The 20,579-nt window shown below is 54.4% G+C and overlaps 1 protein-coding gene across 2 annotated transcripts in view; it reads left to right on the top strand.

The window, feature by feature from the left end:
- The first annotated feature begins 2,355 nt into the window (after positions 1–2,355).
- The window catches only part of PALM (paralemmin), a 66,237-nt gene continuing 48,013 nt past the window's right edge, over positions 2,356–20,579 (top strand). For both annotated transcript variants that reach the window (XM_054013407.1, XM_054013409.1), the window contains exon 1: positions 2,356–2,575. In XM_054013407.1, the coding sequence (XP_053869382.1) occupies positions 2,571–2,575 (5 nt within the window). In that variant the 5' untranslated portion in view covers positions 2,356–2,570. The remainder of the gene's footprint in view (positions 2,576–20,579) is intronic.

A 20,579-nucleotide genomic window follows, 5' to 3' on the forward strand; every position in this document is an offset into this window, starting at 1 on the left:
TACCGGACAAGCAATCTCGTGCGCCAGTTCTTTCAGTATTCTGGGAAGGAACTGATCTGCCCCGCCCTGATTGGAGTTCATTAAGTGCTTTAAGTTTTTCTTCCATCTCAGGAGGTAATTCCCATTTTTATACCCTCATTTCCATCAGCTGTCCTTACTTCATGCCTGTGGTCCATGTTCTCATCCTTTTTGAAAACCATGTAAAGAATTCATTTGAGGTTTGAGGCCATACCTAGGTTATCTTTAATCTCCTTCCCATCCACACTGCACAGGGCCCAACCTCAGCCTACCTTCTTTTTTTATTTCTATAACTATAAAACCTCTTCTTGTTTATATTCATTTCCTTGGCAAGCGCTAATTCAGCTTGACTTCTAACAAGTCACACTTTATCCCTCCGTTTGCTAACTCCAAAATGTTGCTTTCTTTGCTGCTCAATCCTTTCTTCCACTCCCTACAGGCTCTCTGCTTACCCCTAATAACCATTTTACTGCGGTTCTTCATCCAGCTGGGTCTGGAGACTTTCCCTGCAATTTTTGCCCCTCGTGTGGGATGTAAATTTCAGATCCTTTTTGTATACAGGCGAGTCTCATCTTACGCTGGGGTTACATTCCGCTGTCAGCGCGTAAAGCGAAAATCGCATACAGTCAAAATGACATGGAGTGTAATGGCGGGCGGAATCGCCCGCACTTCAGGTACAGTATTTAAATGGTTATTTTTCTCTTTTTTGTTTTTGTTTTTACCAACCGCGCAAGTTTTATGCGTGTAAGATGAGACTCGCCTGTAGTTGAAGAAATTCCAAAGCCCACTCCACATATCAGCCCTTGAGGTCTTCAGTAGCAGAGCAGGGAATAAACCCTCCATTTCTTGAGTCCCAGCCCAGTGTTCTGTCCACTAGACCACACTGCTTCCCTTATTCATTGCCGGTGGCATTATGGTCTAAGCATTTATTTTCAATTGCTCACGGTTCACATGGTTCACATCCCAACAGGGTCAGCTCCTCCCTCCCGTGGAATGGTTTTTTGGATGATTATTGGTATAATAGCTGCGCCTAGAGACCCGAACTGAGCTCAGGGCCACGTTGTCCTAGGCCCTGATTATTATCCCTGGTTTCCATACAGAGACGCTGAGGCCCAGAAAAGGGAAGAGCCTCTCTCAAGGCTATGCAGGGAACCTAGCAAGGTCAGAAATGCAGCCCAGCTCTTCTGAGCCCCAGTGAGGAAGTGAACGTGGGTGAGAGCTTTGCTTCGCCCTATTTGCTTAACCCAAATTTCCCCTCACGCCCCCCTCTGTTGTGCAAGGGTTTGGCTACCTCCCTGCCACCCCAGAGGTGGCTGCATTTCTGACTTTGTACGGATATGGTGCAGTGCGCTGGGTTCCTTCTCAGCTCCTGTTTCTCCACCCCAGAGGTGGCTGCATTTCTGACTTTGTACGGATATGGTGCAGTGCGCTGGGTTCCTTCTCAGCTCCTGTTTCTCCACCCCAGAGGTGGCTGCATTTCTGACTTTGTACGGATATGGTGCAGTGTGCTGGGTTCCTTCTCAGCTCCTGTTTCTCCACCCCAGAGGTGGCTGCATTTCTGACTTTGTACGGATATGGTGCAGCGCGCTGGGTTCCTTCTCAGCTCCTGTTTCTCCACCCCAGAGGTGGCTGCATTTCTGACTTTGTACGGATATGGTGCAGTGCGCTGGGTTCCTTCTCAGTTCCTGTTTCTCCACCCCAGAGGTGGCTGCATTTCTAGCACTGTCCGGATAGGGCTGGTAAAGCACGCTGGGGAGGCAAGGTGCTCTCGACTTTCATTTCAGAACGCCACACCGCATTTCCCAGGCGAGCTCGGAACGGTGGCTGCGGTCCTTGTAAAGAAATCGAAATAAACCCAATAGGCTTATCATGCCCCAGTCCCGCCTTCCCTCCCCTCTCCCTGCAGTGTGTACGACCGAGCAGGCTGGTTCTGCGCCGTGCTTAGTCAAGGCCGGACCTGCAGGCTGTCAAGTGAAGCTTGCTTAGGAATTTGGAGACACACGTCTGTTAAGGAAATGGGATCGGGGGGCAGGAGGGGAATAAGTCCTACTAACTGAGGGAGTCCATCCCAGGCCCTGCCCCGGCCGGTTGGCAGGATGCTAGGTCTGGGTTGGTGCTCCCCAGCGGTCAGGCACTTGGAAGGGATGTAGCCTCCTTATTGAATGCGTCCAGGCGCTGCTCAAGGTCTCCACTGAGCCTTCTGTTCCTGGAGACTCTCCGAGCAGCGGCAGTGACAGGCGACGCCCAGCAGAAGGTGCTGTTAGGATGCTGGAGAAGGGGAAGGGGAGGAAAAAAAAAAATCCCTTCACATCCCCAGCTCAGCCATCCACCGCCAGCCAGTCGCACTCAGGACAATAACGCAGCTGGGGATGCTGCAGGGCCACCAGCCGCTCGCCACCTCTCCCACAGCCTGCTGCCCGTGAGCGGAGAGACAGCGAGGGGGGGACTCGCCCGGGGCTGGCGTTTGCCTTTCCCTCCAGAGCTTCGCCTGGATCCGTGCAGGGCTGCGAGCCAGAGGGTGAGGCAGCCAGGGGATTGCAGAGGCTGGGAAAATGGAGTAAGTACCGCTTTTCCCCTTGCCTCGGGCATGTGTTGGAGGCTGTGGGGAGACCGGGTGCATCCAGCCATCTGTCTGTCTAGGTGCTTATCTAGCCTTCTGCACCATAGCATCTCCCCTCCCCACTAAGCCAACCGCCCTATTTCCCCCCCGCTCCATCCCGCTGAGGTTGGATTCTGCGCTCATCTGCTGCTGACGCTACCCCGGCCTCTTCTCGGGAGCTGGCCTAGCGGGGCTGGCTTCCCCCTCCACCTGCATACAACCCCCCCTTGCCCCTGCTGGTCCTGCTCGCCAAGGGGACAGCTTGGGGCTTCACGAGGCCGGGGAGCCAGGGGGCTGCGTGCAGGGGGAGGTGGGGAGCGTGGCGGGATCTTCCTCTCTAACCGTGGCCCTTGGCATTTGCGGCTTGGGGAGAAGGAGCGGGAGGGCCTGTCTGACGTGTTGCCACCGGTCGGCGTGATCACGGGTGGGTGGGGGTTGGCGCATGTGAGGGTGCAGACGCCCCCCCTCGCCTGGATATTTTGCAGTGACTCAGAAATCCGAGCGTGCCCTGCCTCTCCATAGTCAGGGCCTCTGTGGTGTAGCGATGCTGACCTTATTGTTTGCGTATGGAAGCAGGGCCCGGAGAACCAGGCTCAGGATCAGGGCCGTGCTGAGTCGGGGGCTGGGCGATCCCATAGGGACACAGGGGTGCCTGCTGCAAAGAGCTTCATGTTTAGAAAGACAACAGGTGGAGGGAGGGGGGAGAAGCAGCGAGATCAGGCCACGGAGGGACTTGGCCTGGCCCCGAGTGGCCCCGAATGGGCCTGGGAATTGTGCTTTCCCCCAGGACTCCAGCAGCGTCGTCCCCTCGGAACCGCTGGCTCCAGGCGTAATCACCTGGGAGGGGACGCAGCGGGTCTCCCGCGGCTCGCTGCGCTCCGGGTAACTGGCCGGAGTGGCTGGTGCTGCTGTGTTTGTTCTAACGAGCACCTCCCCTCCCCTGCCTCAGCTGCTCAGGTCTCAGCCCTGGGCAGGACGAGCAACAGGTTTTCCTGAGGCAGTGGAGGATCAGTGCCCGTCCTGCCGTGGTTCACCGGCGGGAGCTGGCAGCCCTTGGCGAGCAGCGCCCGGCTCACCAGTGGAATTCTGCAGGGCTCCCGTCTCCTCCAGGGCGGCCCCTCCTCAGCACCGGTGACTGACCATCTGGGAGCCAGATGCCAGGTGCTCAACAGGTCCCAGCCGTCTGCTTGCCGTTCGGGTGGCTCCCGCCAGGCCTGCAGCAAGAGGGGGTGTCCCCGGGCTTCCTCTGGCCACCCTCCCTCCATTGTCAGCCTTTGATTCTTCCCTCGAAGCTATCAAAGGAACCAGGAGGCGGCTAATCTGGGTCAGTGGCTGGTGTGGGGAAAAAAGCTGGATCCTGGGGAGGCATTTGAGATGCATCTCTGAGGCCTGAACACAGATTCTCTGCAGGAGAGCTGGCTACATGGGGAGCCCCCAGCTACTCCATTCCCAGCCTCTCCCAACAGGAGGCGCTGTGTGGCGTGGGGCTGGAGAGATGTGTCAGGGGGAGCTCCCAGATTCTCCACTCTCAGCCTCTGCTAGTATGAGGCGGTGTCGGGAGCAGGACAGGTTAATTAGAAGCCGGGGGCGCTCCAAGCTACCCCAGTCTTGACACCTTCTACCAGGGGGCACCACGTGCAGTGGGGCAGGAGCACTCGCTATGGGGAGTTGGCAACATTTGCAGGGCCACGGAGGTTCACTGCAGGGAGAGGGGCCAGAGCACTGGATGGCAGGAGTTGATGGTGATTTTCATCCCAGGCTCTCAGGGCAGGAATTGCTGCAGGGAATGGTTGTGAGCTGGTGTGGGGAAGCCAGGCTGGGCTAGGGGGAGTGTGTGGACAGACTGTAAACTTCAATACCCATCGATTCCTCAGATCCCGGCCACGCCCTGGCTGAGAATGTCCTGGGAGCATTTCCATGGCCCAAGATCTTGGCGCCAGGCCATAAGCACCTGCAGCTCCTGTTGGCTTTAATGCCTGTTAACGTGAGAGCCCCCTGTTCCGGGTGACAGAGGAGCGCCAGCCCGCTGAGTAGCCGATGGGGTAGAACTAGAAGCCCCTGTTTTTGAGGGTTGAGAACGTTGCTGTGGGCTGGATACCTGGCCGTAGGAGGCCTCGGCAAATCCAAGCTTGATGCTTTGGGAAACTCCTGGGCATGTCTAAAGGGGTTTCTCTTTCAGCAAGAAAAACTAGCACATAGGCTGCAAAAACCCACCCTTGCAGACAGCACCTGTTGTAGGTGGGAGCATTGTCTAGTGGGCTGGACAGCAGGCTAGGAACCAGGATTCCTGGGTTTGATTCCCAGCTTGGGGAGTGGGGTCTAGTGATTAGAGCAGGGGGCCTGAAATTAGGACTCCTGGGTTCTATTTACAGCTTGGTAAGGGCTGTAGGGTCCAGTGGTTAGCACAAGAGACTGGGAACCCACCAGGGCTTCTGGGGCTAAGTTTCTGCCTCAGTTTCCCCACCTGTAAAATGAGGCTCGTACAGTCCAGCCTTGTGGCACAGCTATGTAGATTAAGTGAGTAATATTTGTAAAGGGCTGTGAGATCCTGTGATGCTAGAGAAGGATGACGGGGATTAGAATCATAGAACTGGAAGGGACCTTGAGATTCCAGTCCCCTGCACTCAAGGCAGGGCTAAGTATTATCTAGACCATCTGTGACAGGTGCTCTTAAAAATCCTCAGTGATGGAGATTCCACTACCTCCCTGGGCAATGTATTCCAGTGTTTAACCACTCTGACAGGAAGTTTTTCCTAATGTCCAACCTAAACTGTCCTTGCTGCAGTTTAAGCCCATTGCTTCCTGTCCTATCCTCAGAGGTTAAGAAGAACAATTTTTCTCCCTCCTCCTTGAAAACTGTTATCATGTCCCCTCTCAGTCTTCCTTTCTCCAGACTAAACAAACTCAATTTTTTTCAATCTTCCCTCAGAGGTTATGTTTTCTAGACCTTTAATCATTTTTGTTGCTCTTCTCTGGACTGTCTCCAATTTGTCCACATCTTTCCTGAAATGTGGCCCCCAGAACTGGACACAAGACTCCAGTTGAGGCCTAATCAGAGCGGAAGAATTACTTCTCGTGTCTTGCTTGCAACACTCCTGCTCATACATTCCAGAATGATGTTTGCTTTTTTTTGCAACAGCGTTACACTGTTGACTCATATTTAGCTTGTGATCCACTATGACCCCCAGATCCCTTTCCACAGTACTCCTTCCTAGGCAGTCATTTCCCATTTTGTATGTGTGCAACTGATCCTTCCTTCCTAAGTGGAGTACTTTGGAGTACTTTCCTTCCTAAGTGGAGTACTTTGCATTATTCAAATTAAATTATTATTAAAGCCAACCAGGCTGACTTAGTTGGGTCTTGAGAGGCAACCGGAGCATGATACGCCCGGGTGTATGGAGGAGGCTCCTCCAGGCATTATCTGCACACACAGGTGTTGTTACTTGCCTACACAAGAGAGACCGGGCCTGACCTCACACCACTGGAACTGCCTCGCTGACGGGAGTTGCTCCTGATTTGCACTGCTGTGTGTGAGAGGGGAGTCGGGCCTGCGGCAGGAAGGGAGAAATCGCCCTGCTTTTCCTGAGGCAGGAAGGATGGGGGAGTGATTAGTTCTCTGGCTGGGGACAAGGGAGAACTGAGCTCATTTCCCAGCTCTGCCACATGCACACTGGGTCACCGTGGGCAAGTCTCTTAACCTCTCTCTGACTCAGTTGGGGGCAGGGCTAGCTCAGTGGTTTGAGCATTGGTCTGCTTAAACCCAGGGTTGTGAGTTCAATCCTTGAGGGGGCCACTTAGGGATCTGGGGCAAAATCAGTACTTGGTCTTGCTAGTGAGGGCAGGGGGCTGGACTCAAGGTCCTTTCCAGTTCTAGGAGCAAGGATATCTCCATTAATTTTTTCAGTTCCCCAGCTGTACAATTGGGGCAGTAGCTTCGCTCAAGCTCCCAATGGTGCTGTGAGCATAAATACACTACGGATTGTGAGGGGCTCAGATACTCTGATGACAGGGGTCATACAAGTGCGTTGATAGATGTGTGTCCACCCGGGGAGGGCGGCCTCTGCAGGTAGATTATAAATGTACCAGCTTCTAGTATCTGAGAGGGAAAGTTACAAGCGGCTGCCTGGAGCTTAGTCTGTCCTTCCTGGGAGCAGGAAAGAACAGTGGGGACTCCCACCACCCGGTTATCAGCAGGGCTTGAACCTAGAACCCAGAGCCCAGACCTCTACCACATGAGCTAAACGTTAACCTCTCTCTTGGCTGGTAGCAATAGCAGGCTGTTATCCTCTGTGTGGACCAGCCTCTGAGGGACGGGACACACACTTTGCAAGCATGTTATACGGGCATTCGGCTGCTCTCTCTGCTTCTGCCATTATCCCCAGCGTCCTCCTCTGACAACCGGTCTGGATCCTACTGGAAGTCAGTGGCAAAGCTCCCAGGGAAGCCAAGAGGAGCGCAATCAGCACAGCAATGAGACCTATGTTAGGATGCTCCTGCTTCGTCTCTTGCCCCCTGCCTGGTGCCAGCAGAATTCACATCAGCTGCCACGTCTTCCCCATCACTTGGTCTCTAATGGGATCTGTTTTGCTTCCCATATTGTGGGGGGCAAATGACCGTCCTGGCCTGTCGGGGACCTGAGGCGCCTTCTAAAACCCTGCCCAAACTTTAGGCCCAATCTGGAAGCTCTCAACTTTGCAAAACTGCCACTGACTCCAAAGGGAGCCGGGACTTGAGTGGAAATGGGGTCAGAGCTCCCGAACTGGCCCACTGCAATGAAAATAGCCTGGTTGGTTTCATTTAAATTCCTAGTCGGTTTCGCTCTCCGGCTGTCTCCCCCTAGGACAGCACTACACGGTGTGGGCTACAGAGCGCATGGGGGGATGTGTTTGGGGGGCTTGTTCGTCACTTATGGTCTCTGGATTTATTTTTAATTTCATGGGCATGTTTTCTGGTCTTTTTAAAAAGCAAAACCAAACCTAAATTTGAGGGGACACAGTCCCCTCCTCCCCCTCCAGGCACACACTGGAAAGGGTATGGAGAAGCCTGTTTCTAAGCATTGTGCCACTTTACGGGTGGAGTCCCTGAAAAGCAAAGTTCCACAAAACACAGTGGTTTGGGGCGAGCTTGGGGGCAAAGCCTTTTTTTGGCTCAGAGCCATATGAGGTTTGAGCCCCGCTTCAGCCTGAGGTTCATGTTGAGTTGGAATAAACCCCCAAACTTGAAGGCAGATTCCCTTGATGCCTCCATAGTCCATCCGGCTTTGCCACAAAGCTGCCCAGATCCAGCCACCCCACTGTTCCTCTTTCCCATGTGGATCATCAAGAGGTCATCAAGCCCAGCCCCTGTGCTGAGGCAGGACTAGGTAAAGCTAAACCATCCCTGACTGGGGTTCCTCCAACCTGTTCTTAAAAGCCTCCAATGACGGAGATTCCAGCCTCCCTTGGAAGCCTGTTCCAGAGCTTAGCTATCCTCAGAGTTAGAAAGGTTTTCCTACTATCGATCCTAAATCTCCCTTGTTGCAGACCAAGCCCATTACTTCTTGGTCCTACCGTCAGTGGACATGGAGAACAATTGACCCCTGTCCTCTTTAGAACAGCCCTTAACATATTGGAAGGCTGTTCTCAGGTCCCGGCTCCGTCTTCTTTTCTCAAGACTAAACACGCCCGGTTTTCTTAACTTTCCAGCACAAGCCTAAAATTAAGCACGTGCTTAAGGGCTTTTTCCTGAATTTGGGGTCTGGATTTGTAGCTGGGGCCTGGGGTTATTCCGGGGACTTTTAGTAAAGTTCCGGGGGTTCTGTAAAGCCATGGCAGTTGTTTGGGATTTGGGTCCTAGTTTATTTGAACCACTAGTTGTCAGGCAGGGAGGGGTTGGCTGAAACGTTCCATCACTCACTCAAAGGCCTGGAGAGCGCCTCTCAATGCTGCTTTTTCTTCCCTCCTCATGGCACCATGTGTGCTGTTAATGGGGGGAGGGATAGCTCAGTGGTTTGAGCATTGGCCTGCTAAACGAGGGTTGTGAGTTCAATCCTCAAGGGGGCCACTAGGGATCTGGGGCAAAATCAGTATTTGGTCCTGCTAGTGAAGGCAGGGGGCTGGACTTGATGACCTTTCAAGGTCCCTTCCAGTTCTAGGAGATGGGATATCTCCATTAATTAATTATAAGTAAATGGAGATTTTATTCCCTCCCCCCCCACCAACTGCTCTGATTTGTCCCTGCTCTGCACCCACTGTGAATTTCCTCTGCCCTTCTGACCCATCTGCGTCGATGAGTCTTATTAGCATCATATTCCCTGCACCTTCTCCACTGGTGACTCCAGAGCAGAGAGTCATTTTTTAATATGGGAGAGGAGGGTGCGATTTTTGATGTCGAAGGCTTTGAAACTAGGTAGGGAAGTTGTGGTTTTGCAAAGGAGCCTGGAGTCTCCTGCGCTAGGATCATCCCTTGGATCCACGTGGGCCAACCTTTCCTGAAGTCAGTGGAGCAATGAAGCTCTGGAAAGGTTGTGACCTCTAGTTGGGTCCCCATGTCATGACCCGGTCCTGCTGAGACACAGACAGACAGCTGTAGGAGTGATGCAGAGGACGGATGTGTCAACTGGATGGATGGCTTCCCCGCCTGGCACACAAGTGGTGGATGGGGGAGGAACTGTGAGGGCTGGATGCAGATCCAGCGTCGGGGCACAGCAGCAGGAGATAGGCCAGCTGTGAATTGTGTTCAGAGCCCCAGAGGGAGGGGGCCCAGCGGGCAGATCAGCACCTCCTGGCACAGCCCCTGTCTCCCCCTGAACAGACCCGGTGGCGTATTCTGCATTTTGCTCCTTTCCAGCATGTTTTTATTTGAATGTCACATTTGGCAGGTTATTTATTTAATTCATTAACCCAGGTTTTAAGAAGCTGAGTGAAACTGACACTGTCCATCGGATGTGGAGAGGGACTGATCCCATGGGGGGGGTCCCAGAGTCTGAGGATTTGGGTTCGGGGGGTGGAAGGGGGGTTGATCCCAGCTCCTAACCAGAAATCTTGATCAAGCTAAAGGCTCAGGGGGGAGTGTTTTGTGTTACAGTAACACCTAGACCTCACCCCCCAAATGAGATCAGGGCCTTTGTTGTGCCAGGCATTGTGCACACTGTGGGAGACAGGCCCTGCCCCCAGGACTCAACCGACAATGAGGGGGGAGGAGGAGAAAGAAGCCAGGACCTAGGGTGTCTCTCTCCAGGTCACGTAGCAGCAGGGGCATAGCTAGGAATAGAACCTGGTTCTCCTGATTCCTAGACCAGTGCTCTGGCCCTTAGACCACCCAGCCTCTCCAGACACTAGTTTTGGCTAACTGGGTAGGAGTTTGGACCCAAGCCGCTTCTAGGGGAAGCTATAACCCCCCACCCCCCACCCTCCCCCGCCCTGGTCAAGTTCCTGTCCCGCCGAATGGACGTTTCTCCCTAGCCCTGGGAAGCGTGTGATTGTGGCACGTGGCAGCAGACGGTTCACAGAAGGTTCAGAGTTCATACGCTCACCCATGAGACAGGATGTTTCTCTGAAGCAGGGCAGCCCAACCCCAAAGAGCTTGAAGGCGCGCAGGCTCTTTTGGGACAGGGCTGGCACTGCCCCTTCTGGTCCTGGCGGGGAGCAGCCATCTCTTTCCCTGGGGGGTGGATCTGTGCGGTCGAGCTCACCGGATCTAAACTTCACCAGGGCATCAGAGAGTCCCGATCTGGCTCCATCTCTGTCGGCTGCAGTGCCAGCCAGAAACACGAGCTGCTGTGGGTGCAGGGATCTGAGCTTTCTGGAACCCAGGGTTTTTGTCTGAGCTGGAGTAACCACCTCAGACCACGAAGTGAAGCAAAACTAGGGAAAGGAACTGCAGGCATACAGTCCACCGGGGCCTCTGGTTGTGGGGGAGGGGTTCATCCCAGCCTAAGACATCCCAGAGGGGCCTCATTTTCAGAGTTTATCCTGGTTAGAGCTAACATAAAAATTGGGAGACATATGAAACCTCATGCTTCAGGGCATGAGCCAATCTCTAAATACTAGGGATCAGGAAGTTTCTTGCTCCTTCCACTGTAGCAGTGGGCACTGGCCACTGTAGGGACTAGGTGGGATCCAGTCTGGCCATCCCTATGTTCAGAAGAGCTGAAATTCCAGTGGAAATCAGAGGAGCTTGTCACATCTAATCAGACCCAGGTGTCTCCGGTTGGGCTCCCCAACAATAAGATGCTAGGCCAAAAATCAGCACCCACGTTGGTCTTAAACTCAGCCAGGGCTACCTTGCTCCAAGGATGCATCCGCACCGCCATGCCAGGGTGGGGCTGCACCACATGTAGACATACCCAAGCTAGCGTTAATCTAGTTCCCTCTGGTGCCAGACCAGCAAAACCACGGCAGCACAGGCTGTGCGAGCCCACCCAGATCCCTTCCTGATTACTTCCCTGGCTAGCCCATACTGCCTCAGCTTCACGACTCCAGTACCCAAGTTAGCGAGATTAAAGTTGACTCGGGGGAGAGGGGGGTATACAAGAGTGCACTCACACTCTGTGCTACCCTGAGGGACACACCTAGCTCCCATTACCACAGCACCAAAGCACCTCACCTGGGAGGCGGGGCAGGGAAATGATCCCCATTGAACAGGTGGGAAACTGAGGCCTGGCGTGGCTAAGTGACTTGTCCGAGGTCACATGAGCTAGGCCAGAGCAGGGATCTGAACTCAGGTCTCCTGTCTCCGAGGCGAGCACCCTACACTGGGCCCTCCTTAATCTCCAGGCCTGGAGTTCTTGAATGAGGTGGTGACAGGGTTAAGAGCTCGCAGCTGCAGCTCGTCTCATTCATAAACACCGTGGGTGTTTCTAGGCAGGGCCTAGCCGGAGCGGGGCTCCTCTTACGAGCTGGAAACCGCCGTGTCTCAAGGCCCCTGGAACCATTTGGACATAGCTGTAATTTCCCAATCAAACTGGCTCCCAGAGCCTCTGGCATCAAATATATTCAAGGACTCCATTTTCTCCTGGCACGCCCAGCCCATGTCTGAGCCGGAGAATCAATCAGGCAACTCTGCTCTGCTCTAGTGCATCCCGCACTTTCGGGATCCTGGGGCTGTCTCCTCTCCCCCTCCCACCCCCCGAAAGGCAGGTGCTCGGGGTTGCTGAGCTCTTCTAGGTTGTGGTAAAAGGAAGGGAAAGCAGCAAACAGCGGGAGCAGCTGATGGGAGAGCGGTAACCTGCATTTCAGTAGCATCCTTTATCCCCAAGTGTCTATCATTAATGCTCCCACCTCTGGGGTGGAGGGCAGACAGCACAGAACACAGCCCATTTCACACGGAGTTCAAATGTCTTTGGTATCAGGCTCATTAGTGTCTGGTGGTTTCTCGCTGTCTGGACCTGGCTGAGGGAGGCGGAGTTGACCCTGCTGGGATTTGAACCCATGGAGTCTGGCTGCAGAGCTGATGTGGTGAGTGCTAAGGGCCACGTTTCCTGGGTGTTCAGCTGGTCAGGCTTTCAGAAGAGCTCAGCTCCCAGTTGGGCCCAGCTTTGGGATTTTCAAAGGACCCAAGGGAGTTAGGCTCCCCTCCCCCACCAGTGAAATGCACTGAGATTTGGGTGCCTGATTCCCTGAAGCGCTGTTGAAAATCTCATCCTGGATTGTCCAAAGAGCTCAGCTCCCAGCTAGGCCCCCGCTCGTGGATGTCTGGCCGGAGGTGTGTGAGTAGCAGAGGCAGGGACTGGAGGAGGGAAAGCAGCTAACAGGTCAGAGGAGTCCCCCTATTGCCAATGCAGGGTCTCACGGGGGAGTTATTGATTAGATGTTTCTGCTACGGGAATTTTTGTCCGGACTCCAGCAAGAGGAGCCGTTCTGGGCCCCATCGGTAGCAGCTCTGGCTTCTGCATGCGTAAGCCCCCTGCTGTCCCGTTTACCGACTTATATGGCCCCCATCACCGTAGTATTTGAGCCCCTTGCAGGTGTTACCAGGTTGATGTTCATAGCGCCCCCGTCAGGCAAAGCAGTGCAATTGTTCCCAGTGTACAGATGGGGAAGGTGGGCCCAGAGAGGCTAAGGGACTTACCCAAGGTCATACAGAGAGCGGGTAGGTGTCTCCCAAGGGCTAGGCTAGTGGCCCAAACAACTGGCCCATCCTCTTGCTCCAGCTCCAGTGGGTTGGGTGAACGCCAGACTGGCCCGTCTCTTATCCTCCAGCGGGTTTTACCCTCAGGGAGTCATTTCGCTGCATGCCATAAAATGACGCTGGGTTTCCGAATGCGACGGGACAGGAGTGAGTACCGGCTATGGCATGATCCTGGGCACAGGCCACGGGGACGGGGGTGGGCTCTGGATACGGGGCGATGCTGGGCACACGTGACAGGGCCACGGGGACAGGAGTGGGCGCTGGATACGGGGCGATGCTGGGCACACGTGACAAGGCCACGGGGACGGGGGTGGGTGCTGGATACGGGGCGATGCTGGGCACATGTGACAAGGCCACGGGGACGGGGGTGGGCGCTGGATAGGGTGCGATGCTGGGCACACCTGACAGGGCCACGGGGACGGGGGTGGGCTCTGGATACGGTGCGTTGCTGGGCACATGTGACAGGGCCACGGGGACGGGGGTGGGCGCTGGATACGGGGCGATGCTGGGCAAACGTGACAAGGCCACAGGGACGGGGGTGGGCGCTGGATACGGTGCGTTGCTGGGCAGATGTGACAGGGCCACGGGGACGGGGGTGGGCTCTGGATACGGGGCGATGCTGGGCACACATGACAGAGACAGGTCACCCCAGAGAGAGGTCGGGAACCCTTCTGAGGCCCACAAAAGGCGCTTCTATGGGACTCCAGGGTGGGGACAGTGCTGAGGGTCCGATTCCACCCACCCTCCAGACAGATCCATGCCACCTGAGTCCCTTCCACCCGCTGGAGCAGGGGGAGCGATGCTGACCACTGTTCCCCCCGCAATCCATTCTGCCAGTGCTCCAGCATGCTCCTGGGAACTAGTCCCCTTCGCTTCTTCAGCATTGTAACCCCCCTGCCACCCTCTGGAAAACCTTTGTTCCAGGCCCCATTTTATCTGCACTCTTGGGGGTCGGGGCTTGGAGGAACCAGTCCTCTCTTGACCCCTCTCCGCACTGCTGCACCTTCCTGTGAACTGGGATCTCTCCTCTCCTGAACTGGGATCTCTCCTCTCGCCTGGCCCTGCGGATTGTTGATTTGTTTGCTTTTGTTGTTGATTATTGTCAATTACTCGCCTCTCCACACCGCCTCCTCTTCTCCCTCCCCCGCACCTGTGGATCAAAGGCACTGAATCGAAGCAGTGCTAATCACCGCCTTGTCAAGGTGGATTTTACAGACTGCTCTGCAGACAGACCTGTTAGGGTGTTGAAACCCAACTGCAGTTTGCTCCACCCCAGCAGCAAAAGTGGGTTTAGCTCTCGGCAGAGTTAGCTGGCATGGGGCCAGATTCTCAGCTGGTGAAAGTCGGGGTAGCTGTATCCCCTTCCATTTTGCTATACTGAGGATCTGGTCTATCACATTTGAATCATCAGCTGTTGCCAGGGCCCATCTACACTAGGGCTTGCAACATTGCGAATGCCCGTGAAGCCAAACCGGTGTTCACAAGAGGGGGGGCTTTTTTGCAAAGTTTCCCTTTGTGGGAGCAGAACTGGCCACCAGCTCTTTCCCTGGGTACAGAGAGCAATTGGCTGGGGCAGGGCGGGAATGCGGGGAAAGGGAGCCAGGAGAGAAACTTGAAACAGCTCTTTGCACATTTGGACACGATAAAGGGAAAAACCAGAGGAAGGCAAATAAACATTATTGTTCCATGTCACGGGGAACGAGACAAAAGGTCATCGATTTTCCTTCTGAGAGTGGAAAAAAGGCATGGTCAGCATGGGTGAGAACGCCCGGCCAGTGCACTGTATGTGTGTGTGTTTGTGTGTGTGTGTGTGTGTGTCAGAAAGGGAAAGCCTGCGGTCTGTGTCTGCACAGGCAGCCGGAGACTGACGGCGGGGGTGTGAGGGAATGGGGGATGGATTATGTGAGCTGGAGAGGCGGGTGAAACTGGGGGAAGGGGGGGAGGACAGGTCACCGGGTGAGACTGTGGGGATGAGGGTGCGTGGACGGGCATGCGGGGTCACCAGCGGGTGAGCCTGTGTGTGTACCAGGTGCGGTGGGGAGACAGAGGGGTGGGTGACACTGTGGGGTGCGAGTGTAGGAGCTGGGTGGGACTTACAGTGGACACATGTTTCGGTGTACATCTGTCCCCTGTAGCACGGCCCAGCAGTTCCCAGGCAGGCGGCCGGGTGGAGCCGTGCCCTCGGCACCTCTGGGTATATTTGTTTCCTCGCTCAGCCGCAGATCCACCTGCTTCCCCTTCTGCGCATCAGCCGGGTCCCTTGGTGCCTGCTTAAGCTCCGTTACCATGACGATGTTGCCAGGGCACCCGCCTCCCAGTGTTGTAAGCTATACATCACCAATAAGTGGCTTCCTAATGGGGAGAGCCAGGACCACGGAGGGCCCCCCCGCCACTCCAGTGGGGCTGGGGAACCAATACCAGCCCTGGCCTAGATTCCAGGCCTCTCAGAGGGGCTGAGATGGGGGGAGAGAGCCCAGTTCTGGAGCCCAAAGGTGATTAGTGATTTGCGCAGTCGTTTCCCTCCTCTCTTCCCCCGGCTCCGATTTGCCATCGATAAAACGTCAGGAATCGGGCACTCCCTGCGGGGGAGGTGGGGCTGCCAAGACAGACCCATGCTCCCACATGCACCTCAGCCAGCTCCAGACGGCGCCTCCTGTTGCCCTCCTCTTCCCCCCACTCCCCAGCTACCTCCCCTCCCTGCTCAGATGCCTCTCTCCTTCCTAGACTCCCCCCACCCTTCCCTTCTCCTTATCCAGCCCCCCCTCCTCCTTCCCAGACTCTTCCCCCATCCACCGCTTCCCCACCTCCTCTCTCCTCTCTTTCAGCATCCTGCCCCATCCCCCCTCCTCCTGCTGCTTCTGCCCCAGGATGGAAAATTGCCCCAGGAATCGCACCAAATGGCATGTCCATGAGGGACGCCCTTAGCTACCGACATGTCGTCCCCATTGCCACCTCACCCTGCTGGGGACGGGACGGGGAGTTGGCAGCCAACACATGAACGTGTCACCGGGTGACTCTGTTTCTCCCCGTCTCAGCAGGTTGGGTGGGTTTCCCGCCAAGCTGCAGGGATATTGATGGGAAGCAACGGCCAGGCACCACCCCTGCCCTGACACAGCACTTCCAGTAACCCGCCTCTCTTATAATAAAACCGTAATTAACTTAACCCAGCCAGAACTGGTTGCAGAACAGAGGGCAACCTCCCTGCGCGGCTAATTGCTTCTCCTTTGCCACAATCCCAGCCCTTCAGCTTCCGGTCCTCCTCCTCCATGCCATGTCCACATGGGGCAGGCAACGTCCATAGGAAGGAGGTGGATGGATTTGCCTAGGGCTGGATGCCCAGCCCATGAGATAGGGCTGAGATGGAGACAGAGGGGTCGTCCCCTCGGGAGGGTGGTTCTGTTGGGAAGGGTGTTGGCTGGCTCTACTGTCAAACATGGCAGCTTTGGTCCATGGGGGTGGTGGTGTGTGTCTGGGATCCTTCTCCCTGTTTTCCTTCACGCTCCGTGGTACTCGCTTCCCAGCCTCCCACGACACCCAGCCACGCTTCCTGCATGATGAGAATTTAGAGGATCCTAAGTGCAGCCTGCAGATGCCAGCGAACGTAGAGGTGCCAACCCTCCGTTCATCTCTGCCAGCCAGAGATCCGATCCAGCCGTTCCAGCCAGCGGAAGAGAAGGGAATATCTTGGCAAGGTTTCTAATAGCGGTGGATTCTATTTTGACTGAATACATTTGGATCCAAATTAAAAACCCAGGAACTGTGAAGTTGGGGGTTGACAGCTGCCATCTTGACAGACCAGCAGGGGACTGAACTGGGAACCGTCAGAGCTCATAGCATGAGCTGTTACAGCTTGAGCTAAAATCCTAACTGGTGCTGGCACAGAGGCGCCCTGTAATACGCATTCACCCAGGGGTTTCATTAGCACCTTTCCTGAGCAGTAGGAAAGCTCCCAGATTCCCATTAACTTTAATTAACAAAGTTCCTAGCAACATAAAACAGCACAAAGAGGTTCTTGGTCCCTAGGGCTTCTCAACTGTCACTATCCTGCATGGGAGCGAGTACCCAGATCTGCCTGCTCCCATGTGGCAGGCTCCTACTCAGCTGAACGAAAGGGGAATATCCCTGAGGCGTTAGCAGTACAGGACCTATGACACACAGCTAAGCCGTTCTGATTACATCTCCTAGAGCAGTGATTCTCAACCAGGAGTCTGGGGCCCCCTAGGGGGCCACGAGCAGGTTTCAGAGGGGCCGCCAAGCATGGCCGGTATTAGATTTGCTGAGACCCCAGGCAGAAAGCTGAAGCTCCGCTGTATGGGGCTGAAGCCTGGGTCCCTGAGCCTTGGGGCAAGCAATGGCACTGTTCGCTACCCCCTAATTTCAGCCCTGGCTTTTGTATGCAGGAAACAGTTATTGTGGCCCAGGTGGGCTGTGGCGTTTTTATCGCACGTTGGGGGCGGGAGGCTCAGAGAGAAAAAGGTTGAGAACCCCTGTCCTAGAGGACAGCGGTACGTGCACATACCCAGTAGCTTGTTCCATTTCAAATTGCCTGGATCTGATTATTAAAGTCGTGTGTGTAAAAAAAGCTGAACTGGCTGAGAACTTAATGACTGGATGGGAACAGATGGCAAATCCCAGTGATGGTTGGACCCAGTGGGATTCTAACCCAAAGCTCTCAACCCTGCGTGTTTTCATAACCTCACACTGACTCAACCGACATTCTAGGCTTCAGCTGGCACACAGAGGGACATGACTGGAATCGTATCTAGAGCAGCGGCTCTCCACCTTTCCAGACGACCGTACTCGTTCGAGAGTCTGATCTGTCTTGCGTACCCCAAGTTTCACCTCACTTAAAAACGACTTGCTGACAAAATCAGCCATAAAAGCACAAAAGCGGCACTGGACACTAGTACTGAACCATGGCTGACTTTCTCATTTCTGCCACATAATTATAAAATACATCAGTTGGGATCTAAATATTGTACGTAATTTCAATGTACATAGAGCAGTATAACCAAGGCATTGTCTGTATGTAATTTTAGTTTGTATTGACTTCACTAGTAGCCTGTTGTAAAACTAGGCAACTGTCTAGATGAGTTGATGTACCCCCTGGAAGATCTCTGTGGACCCCCAGGGGTACGTGTACCCCTGGTTGAGAACCACTGATGTAGAGAGTGCCTTTCATCTTGAAAGATGCCCATCATTTTACAATTTCCCCACTTCACATACCACTAAAATGTCGCTGCCTCTGGGGTGGAGCACGGCAGGTGTGTAATGATGCCACTGCCAAATTCAGGACAGGAAAGGCACAAGAATACTGTACCCTGGGGAGCTGTTTGGTTGTGGGGGGGTTGTAGTGGGGGGGGGCAGGAAGGTAGAAAGAAATTACCCAATTGCCCAAGACTTCTGAAAGTGCCGTGGGCCCTTGGTTATACATCTCACCCAGAAAGCAGCAGTGGAGTCTGCCCTCCATCCCCACCCACTGCCCCCCAGAGATGTGGGGTGGGCACTTGCAGAATTGCCCAAGGATTGACAAGGTCCATAGCAAGCTCTTTGTGCTTAACCGGCGTGATTCTCAAGGAGCCTTTATGCTGCTCAGACCCCATAAAAAACCCTGAAAGTGGGTGGAAATGGCCCCCTGAGAATCCCCTCCCCGCCCCCCCAGGCAGTGGGTCTCCCCAGCTGGTATTGGGCATGGCCACCCGTGATCTGAACTTGGCATGCGCCTCCCTTGCTGTAAAGGGTTTGAAGCAAAGTTCTGGGCCCAAGGAGGTGACAATCTAAGGCTAGAGATTACAGGGGTATACGGACAAGGCATGAGGGCCTGCAGCTGTCCCTGCCCACCTGTCAGGCAGCTAATGAGCGCAGCTGGGCCCCAGCAGAACCACCGGACTGGCTAAGGCGATCCGCTGGCTGGCTCTTAATCCCAGCAGCTGCAGAGGATCAGGGGAGGCTCAGTGCATGTGCCTCTGGGGTCTTTGCCTGCCCTGTACTCACCTTACTCCAAGCCCTGCTCCAGCTTAGCCCCTGCCCTTGTTCCTGCTGGGTTCCAGCCCTGCTCCTGCCTTCCCTGACTCCAGGTAATCAGTTCCAATCCTTGGCCCTGGGTCTGACTCTCCCTTTATCCTGGGAGCTGGCATTTGGGCTCTGACCACTAGGCCTGACTTCTGCTGCGACCATGGGGCCTGACTGCCTATGACCCGTTCTCCTGACTGACAGGCGGTGCTGTCACTCAGACTCTAGTGCAGGAGGGAGGCTACCAAATAAGGCGCGGCGAGAGATTTCCCGGTGTCCCGTTTGAATCCCGCGCAGCCACATCTTCCCTCTGGGGCGGATGGATACTTTACAAGTGGCCTGAACTTGAATCCTGAATTAGGGAGACTCCCTCTCAATTGGAGAGACTTCGCAGGATCACGTCTGTCCCCGAGGCTGGCACATGGGAAGGGACAGAGGATCTGAGCTTAAAAGTGACCTGCACAAGAGGAAAAAATAATTGGTGGGTGGGTGTTTTGGCTTCTTTCTGGGGGAAAAAAAAAAATCCTGAAAAATGTTCGTTTTTATGGTTTTTCCTGCTTGTGTGGTGGTTTTTGCCTTAGCTTGTACCCTCTTTGGGGAAGTAACTTTTTGTTCTGTCTGTACAGCGCCTAGCACAGTGGGGTCCTGGGACACAACTTGGGCTCTTATGTGCGACATCAATACACACCATAATAATCAACAATGCCATAAATGGACCCGCCTCCTATGATTTATGAATAAATCTGTAACAGCACGGTAAACCCAGCCAGTGCTACGTGCAGCTGACTCATTGCATCTTGTCCTGCGTCAGTTACAATCTGCCAAGACCGATTTTTACACTGCTGGGCATCGGTTTCGGCTTGTCACCTGCCCAGCTGCTAGTAGCTACAAGGTTTTCTTTGCTGACACCGTGGCAGAGATCAATTTGAAGAAGGAAAAAGCACTGGCTAAGTGGATTGTAATGGGGAGCCAGGGAACAAGGCTCGAAGGGGTGCGTGGGTGAAGCAGTCTAGTCTAGCAGACTGGGGACGGGGGCGCAGCGAAGTATAGCAGGACTGCTCCACCTCTATAAAGTGTGTGGTGATCCCAGGATGGAAAGCCCAGTAGAAAGGTAATATAATACCAGCCCCTAATTCTGGATTTCAGAGGTGTCAATTCTCAAGTCTTAAGATATTGGGTGTTTTTTCTTAAAGTCCCAGCTCCTGGAGTCTTGTGATGAGGGGGAAAAATCTTCGCTTTTGTTTAAAACGAAAGAAAGAAAAGTAAGTTTCTCTCCCTAGTGGTGGTGGAGAAAAATGTGTATCAGTAAGTGCGTCTACACTGCCTACGTCAGCCTTGGTCTGTGGGACCTGGTCTGGCTGACTTGGTATTTCCAAGCCGATGCTTGAGCCTTCACACTGCATTGTAAACCTGGATTTACCATTGCTGGCGCTGGGTCTCACGTCTGTGCTAAACGCGTCCTTACTGCACTACGCCGACCTCCTGATTCGTCCACACTGCAGACTGACAGGGCTTGGAGCCAAGTTGCAGTGGGACATGGGCTCTGACCCGCCTCCAGAGCAGGGTGCTAGGACCCAGCTCCGGAGTGCTGGCTGACCCGTGTTGTGTGTGGACAGAAGAGGGGGTTGGGTTCAAACATGGGTCGTCGGCCAGGCTTAGTGTGCAGTGTAGATCCACCCTAATGGCTCAGATACCAGAAGGCAAATACAAAGAACCCAACATTTTACTCTAGTTTAAAAAAAAAAAAAATCACATGATTTTTGCAGAGGGTGACAATTCTGGGCTTTCTTTGCCTTGGATTGCAGGAAACTTTCTTCCCTGGGCTGTCGCAATTACTGGC

Source organism: Malaclemys terrapin, chromosome 24 (genome assembly GCF_027887155.1).
Source record: "Malaclemys terrapin pileata isolate rMalTer1 chromosome 24, rMalTer1.hap1, whole genome shotgun sequence".
In the NCBI taxonomy this organism is placed as follows: Eukaryota; Metazoa; Chordata; order Testudines; family Emydidae; genus Malaclemys; species Malaclemys terrapin.